This window comes from Periophthalmus magnuspinnatus, chromosome 3 (genome assembly GCF_009829125.3).
Source record: "Periophthalmus magnuspinnatus isolate fPerMag1 chromosome 3, fPerMag1.2.pri, whole genome shotgun sequence".
Lineage (NCBI taxonomy): Eukaryota > Metazoa > Chordata > Actinopteri > Gobiiformes > Gobiidae > Periophthalmus > Periophthalmus magnuspinnatus.
The window spans coordinates 34701717-34709041 of NC_047128.1; the positions used below are offsets into that span (position 1 = coordinate 34701717).

The following is a 7325-nucleotide window of genomic DNA, read 5'->3' on the forward strand; positions in this document are numbered from 1 at the left end:
AGGCCGCTCCATCTTATCATACAGCTGTTAGACGACGCTTCAGGAGACTCAAGCCCAACAGTCTGGTAAAGTCATGACGATTATACAACGAAGAGCTAAAAAGACCAAGGAAAGTCCAATGATCCTCTCCAGGGCAGGGCATGTTTAAAGAAATCCTCTACAACACGTGTCAAACTCAAGGCCCCGGGGCCAAATGCGGCCCGCCACAGCATTTTATGTGGCCCATGAGAAGATAAATTAAAAGGCATGACTGTCATTTTAAGTCTATGCTGCTTTAATGTTTGCACTGACAATAAACTAATGAGATTTTCCCTGCAAGTGACACTGAGAAGTATTTGCAAATAATCATCACAAAATGTTCATGAAGAGGAAAATTGTTGACATGGACACGGAGCTAAGTATGAAGTGAGTCTGCAAGAAAAATAACAAATTGTCCAATAATTAAAAGGCTGTAAAAGGCCGTGTTTGAAGCAGAGCTGAAGGTCTGTGAGGAGGTGTGTCCCGACCAGATACACACTTTTAAAAATATCAGTTTATTACAGAAACCGTTATTTAACAAGTTAAAAAGTAATTACATTTATTTTACATGACATTTGTTTACATTTAGTGACATTTACGCTGCTGCACAGTCACATCTGGCCCTTGATGGCGGCCATTTTGCTGATGTGGCCCTCGGTGAAAATGAGTTTGATACCTCTGATCTACAATGTCCAAATGCATGAAAAAAAACCTCCAAATTAACACTTAAAATGTTTTTATTCAAAGCATAAGTCATCTGAAAAACTACAAAAAAAAACAACAGAAAAATATTTTTCATTGCAGTAATAAATAAATAAAATAAAATAAAATAAAATAAAATAAAATAAAATAAAATAAAATAAAATAAAATAAAATAAAATAAAATAAAATAAAATAAAATAAAATAAAATAAAATAAAAATATAAGTGGTAATTAAAATGTTTATTATTATTGTCTATTTCCAAGCAATAATTCTGACTAAATTCATCAATAACATTTCATATTTTTCTCTCTCTTACGTTACTACAAATACAAATGCAAAATGAATTAATTGCCCGTTCACTGCCTATTAAGGGGGCATTACTATTCTCTGCTCTGATTGGCTGTTTGAGAAGGGCACAGCATTAAGACCCTGATAAAAGTTTCATCAATGACCAAAAGCCTGAAGCAGACGCACTCCAATGCTCCCACCCACACCCAACCTATGACAGAAGTGACAGTCCCCGCTCGTTTGCCAGTCCAGCTTTGGCCCGTGGTTCTTTCTCTCGGTTTAAACACATTTATAGGCCTCAGAGTTCAGGATATACGAGTCAATACTGTAGATTCAGCTGCAGAGACTTTTGGTTTTTACGTTGACTTAGAGGAAATTTTGAAATATTGTGCAATGGTGCCACAAAAGTTTTGAAATATTGTGAGAGCTTTTTTTTTCCTGCGTTTTGAGAGTCGGGTCGTTGGACAATAGGTCTCCATGTTGCATCCGTACAGAATGGAGAGCTACCTCATCCCCCCTGTAAGTACAATTTAACATTTTTACTACAATCCCTTCAATTTTCCAACTCTCAAAGTGTAATTGTGTCTGTTAAACGTACGAGTTTCAGTTGCAGCAGCTCTAGTCTCACACTGACATGATTTCGCTGCATCTATTTGCCTTCAAAATGTTCTTGTGTCCTCGTCTCTGGTTAAAAAAAAGTCTTTATATACACTATCGAACCAAGGGAAACATGAAATTGAAACTCAAAGTACTACAGAGTTTAGGTTTCAAAACTGTCTCCCCCAAAAATGGTAATCGCCACGACTTTTTAGACATGACACATCACAAAAGCTTCATGCATTTTTGGAGATTGCGTACATAAATAGTGATTATATAGTGTTATTACTGTGATTTTGTGCAACATAAATATGCAAATGTGCTGTTTTTTTAAGCCCTCTGAAGAAATGTACGACCCAGAGATCTACAGACATCAAATGGCAGAATATTACAACCCGTATGTGCTGGAGACGGACATCCAGGCAGGTCAGTTTTTATGTTTTTATTCAGTTAATTTACACAATGTTAAAGCAGTTTTTTACGCAGTTTAAACTCCATATTTTGTAAAGCTAAAAATGCGTTCTGGGGCTGGCTGTTTCAGTGTCGCGGCTGGTTTCTGGTCTAAAGGACACGGCTCTTTTTTGGTCTTTAAATAAATTGTGGGTTGATTGCGATAGTGTCTTTTCGATATTAAAGCGCATGCAGCTGAACCACTCGGGAGCACAGGAAACAGATGCCATGTTTCACCCCAGACGCATTTAAGACTTCACTCCCCAAGGGTTTATTTTGACACAAGATCGGTGCTTTACTTTCTCTATTAATCAACGGTTTTTGGTATTAATAAACTTCAAATCGCACATTCAAATGAAGCACAGTTCACGTTTTGACCTCGGCTCGAGAAACATTTTGGGAAGTCTTGTTCTATAAATTGACGTTTAAAAATATACCTCAAGTTAACAACGCTGACAAATGAATATTTATCTAACTAAAGGTGCACTGTGTAGCTTTTCTGGTCTGTCTCTATGGAAATGCTATTGCTTTGCCTGTAATTTTCCGCAGTGTGGCTTTAAAATTATCTATATTCGTGAAAACAAGCCGCAAACACCACGAGGCCGCGTTACAAGTCAGATCTGTGGAGACAAATACAGTAAGAATGTTTTTATTAAGGTGTTTTTTTCCACTTTTAAATGAGTAAATGCAGGATAAATATGTTTAATGCCAGGCTGTGGAACATTCCAGGCCGAACAATTATAACTCCAGGTGGAAGTGGAGGATTTTCCAGCAGAAAATGACACGGTTCACCTTTAAAATAATACAAAAAACTCTTGTGAACAATATTAGGTATTTGTTTTTAGTTTTACAGAATAAGCCACGACACATTTTTAAAAAGTCACGGTGGTAAAACTGAAGAAACAAACAGGAAAGAGGTTTATGCTGAGCTCAGTGTTGTTCTGTGGTGACCAGACACACGGTCGTCCTGGAACACATGTCAACTATTATTATTATTATTATTATTATTATTATTATTATTATTATTATTATTATTATTATTATTATTATTATTAGTCTATCGTTATTATTATTATTATTATTATTATTATTATTATTATTATTATTATTATTATTATTATTATTATTATTATTATTAATTGTCTATTATTATTTTATTTTTTTTATTTTTTTATTTTGTATATATATTTTTTTATAATTTTTTCAGCTTGTTTTAGTCAGCAGCCTTGTATTGTTCATAAACAGACGTGAAATGGAGTTTTTCTGTGTGATCATGGAACATCCAACTCAATATTTACTCCACACTTAACTTAAACGTGGAGAGTGCTGTTTTTTTTTTTTCTGTCTGTTTATTCACTCTATTTTATCAATCATAAAGTTGGATTTACATTCTCCAGAGCTGATGCTGATGTGAATGAAACTGAACACGTCAATAATTGTGAATAATTGTAAAATGCGTTTGCAAAGTTTAACAGATCAAATGTTTTCTTTGCGTTCAGGCCTAAAATCATGAATCATAACAGCAAAACACACAAAACAAAAGCACTAAAACACACTACTGCTTGTCCTCGTGCCTCGGTGGGTCTCATTTTTGCGTTCGGTCGATAAAAGTGTTGTGTTGACTCTTGTGCAGATCACTGGGAGTACCACACTCACCCTCCGGTTCATTCAGTGGAGTTTGAAACCCTCCCAGAGACCAATTTCACAGAGTTACAGAGTGTCCAGTCCCTTCACCCCACCCTCATCAGACACGACGCCCTCCGCTACGACCCCGAAAACCTCCTGGACCCCAATCTGGGAGCGCACCCTCATGTCCTGCAGCAGCCTGTGAGTAAAGACGTGTGTGTGCTCCACTAAACTCAAGTACTACACCAGAATCTGAACGTGAAAACTGTTTAAAATACGACAAAACTGGTCTGGGAGGAGTTTATCTTGTGTTTTTCTATTTCATGAATTGAAAGAACTCATGGGTTTCTTGTTTCTGTGGCAACAAATCAGACTTTTTGTCGTTGTGAAACCCACGAATCGGGGTTTTCCATTGTTCAATTTGGTTTTATTTTATGATTTAACTTTAATGTGAGCGAGATGCCCAAAGAAACAGCTACGTCCAGCGGGTAAAACACCTCCGCGCCGCTGCCGACTAAACCGAAACCGATCAAAAACTGCAGAAGTCTTCCCCGTTTAGCATAAAATATTCAATAATGACGTGTTTAATGAGCTGCTTAAAACAAAGAGAACACAGTAACGCTGCAGTTGCATTTGTCTAAAGCAGATTCAGAGCGTGCAAACTGCCACTCACACTCAAATTCAAGTGTTTCCACCAGTAAAGTGTTGCCCACCCAGGCATACAACGACCACACATCGCAGCCCATGCAGAAACACGCAACTATTACTGTAACTGTGTAAATTTAGTTCAGCCCACACACACCCGCTAATAACTGCCACCAAAAACCGTGTAAAGCGACACGGGACTGCACCGTGTCTTTATTTATGTTATATGTATTTGTTCGCACGTCCAGCTCGTAAAAAAAAAACACACTTTAAACCATCAGAAGTGACAATTACATTTACCAGCCGTGAAATAATGAAAGAAAAATGGTCATGAGTCATGTTTCATCTGCGATTTAAATAACTTCTCCATGGAAACAGACGTTTGCTGTTCAAGCCGTTGGTTAAAATCATCATCTGGTATTTTTGATCCAAACTTATTCAACCGTCACCTGAACAGAGGTCATTTAAACTTCTAAACTTTAAAGAAAAGTGGTGGAATTGGTTATTTAATCTGTACGAGTTCGATTTATTCCCAAGAGTTTGATCGAAATGGGTCTGCAGAGGCGACTTTTGGCAGGTTTTCCGCGATATATCGGTTAAATAAAGCAAAATAAGTCGTGTTTTTCTAGTTTACAGACTCATGTTAAGGCAAATGAAGCTTAAAATATGTTTCACACTTTGCAAAAACAGGAAAGAGACCAAATGCTAGCGACACAAAGCAGGATAAATGTCAGAAAGCTGCAAAAATGGTATTTGCATAACCTGCGCAGCACAAATAGCGAAGGTTTTATGGTGTTGAACGTCGCCAAACGAAACGCTCCTGATGCTGTTTGTTCATGTAATTACACCTGCGAAACTTTAAAGTGCCCGTGTGTGTGTGTGTGTGTCGTAGGTGGCGTACTATTCCCGGGCGGTGTACCCTCAGGTCTCACAGCGCAGCTCCGACGATGAAGACAACAGAACTCTGGAAGTGTCCGACGAAGAGTGCAGAGACCGGCTGCCGTACATCCCAGGAGAGCTCGGTACGGCCAGGGTCAGTGGGGGGGTAGATAACACCAAACCAACTGCATGTTAGTGAAGTACTGAAAGTTTAACCGTGTAACTTCACTGATGGAGGTTCTGCCCCTTCCTTGAGTCTCCACGGAGTTGGACAAACGCAGAATCGCATTAGAAAAGTGACATTTTCCACCTTTAATGGCATAAAAGAGCTTCAAGACAGCTGAAAAACAACCTAGAATTAAAAATATTAGCTAATTAATACGTAGTTTGTGCAAAATAATGAGCAAATTCTCACGTTTTTGACCAAACTGATGCATCTTTGTGTCATTTTCTCCACCATTTTAACCGTGTAACTTCGCTGATGGAGGTTCTGCCACTTCCTGGAGTCTCCACGGAGTTGGACAAACGCAGAATCGCATTAGAAAAGTGACATTTTCCACCTTTAATGGCATAAAAGAGCTTCAAGACAGCTGAAAAACTAATAGCTAATTAATACGTAGTTTGTGCAAAATAATGAGTAAATTGTCACGTTTTTGACCAAACTGATGCATCTTTGTGTCGTTTTCTCCACCAAACGCTTCTGTTTACAGGCACGACTGCAAAGTATAAATGTAAAACCTTTTAGGAAACTTGGAAAATGACTCACTTCGCTGATTAAGACGCAGACGCATGATTTATAGTCTCCGCATCCGACTAAAACTACTACTCTTTCTCATCCGCAGGCAACAAGAAGAAAATCCGCCTGTACCAGTTTCTTTTGGACCTCTTGCGAAACGGAGACATGAAGGACAGTATTTGGTGGGTGGACCGGGACAAAGGCACGTTTCAGTTCTCGTCCAAACACAAAGAGGCCCTCGCCCACCGCTGGGGCATCCAGAAGGGCAACCGCAAAAAAATGACATATCAGAAAATGGCCAGAGCGTTGCGTAACTACGGGAAAACTGGAGAGGTGAAGAAGATCAAGAAGAAGCTGACGTATCAGTTTAGCGACGAGGTGTTGGGAAAGAGTCATCTGGACAGGAAGCATTAGACACAAACGCACCAAAGAAAGAGTTACACATGTCTTTTACTCACATTTAGAGCGCTCGTTTTGGTTTGGATCAGTTTAGATTTATTTATTAGACCAAAAAATGTGTATGTTTTTAGAAATACTAGATGAAACGGGAAGAACGGGCGCTTTTAACGTACTTTTGCGCAATAAAAACTACCTAAAACTGAATAAATACAAGACAGACAAGGAAATCCCACGCTGTGCTATGACTTAAGTACATGGCAAACCCCAGTAAAGTTCCATATTGCATCTTTAAAATCTAATTAAAGTCATTTTATGCAGTCAAATTCAGCAGAGCGGCATTATATCTCCATGTACATAGCATTACACTGTACAGAAACGACACAAAGCGGCGTGTTTAAAGTTTAAGAGGAAACGTGTGACAGATTCTTTCAAAGTGATATTTAAGTAGAAAGTTGGAGATGTGTAAAATACGAAAATGTACATAAATTATTATAGTATGTGTCTTGTAGTTGTGTGTGTTTGTGTAAAGTCGATTTTTCCCGTGACGTAACCACTTTAAGCCCAAAGTTGCTCAAGTCGTTTGTGTGTGTGGTGAACAAAAGCTGTACGAAATAACTGTTATAAATGAAATAAAATGAAGCTGAAAACATTGCAAAAACATAAAATAATCTTGTACGATGGAGTTCACAGGTCTGAGTGTTTAAATCTTTGCACGACAACGTTTAAAAACCTAAAAAGTCACAACAAAATCACTAAAACACATCCAAATTCAGTCAAAATCAGTGCAATAAAGGTGTTTTCTAAGTGTTTATTCGACTTTACGTCTATTTAAATAGTGAAGATTCCTTAATTTAGCGCCGTTTCAAAGAGGAATCCTCCAGAGATGCACACAACCACAACGTGCCAAAGGTTTTAAAATACAGAAGCATGTGGCGTTCCTGCAGAGCCAACAGCTCCCCTCTGTGGGCGAGGTGTCACTGATCT

General features: G+C 38.2%; 1 protein-coding gene across 1 annotated transcript; it reads left to right on the plus strand.

Annotated features, from left to right (window-relative positions):
- Nucleotides 1–1189: 1189 nt before the first annotated feature.
- spi1b (Spi-1 proto-oncogene b) lies at nucleotides 1190–7017 on the plus strand. Its single transcript, XM_033991305.2, has 5 exons — nucleotides 1190–1528; nucleotides 1942–2032; nucleotides 3690–3883; nucleotides 5220–5349; nucleotides 6049–7017. Exons 1-5 carry the CDS (start codon nucleotides 1487–1489, stop codon nucleotides 6354–6356), a joined length of 765 nt encoding a protein of 254 aa, XP_033847196.1. The 5' UTR covers nucleotides 1190–1486; the 3' UTR covers nucleotides 6357–7017.
- Nucleotides 7018–7325: the final 308 nt, after the last annotated feature.

Coding starts and splice junctions, on each gene's coding strand:
- spi1b (XM_033991305.2), top strand. CDS start 1,487: ATGTTGCATCCGTACAGAATGGAGAGCTACCTCATCCCCCCT. Junction 2,033..3,689: donor GGAGACGGACATCCAGGCAG/GTCAGTTTTTAT, acceptor ACTCTTGTGCAG/ATCACTGGGAGTACCACACT. Junction 5,350..6,048: donor GTACATCCCAGGAGAGCTCG/GTACGGCCAGGG, acceptor TCTCATCCGCAG/GCAACAAGAAGAAAATCCGC.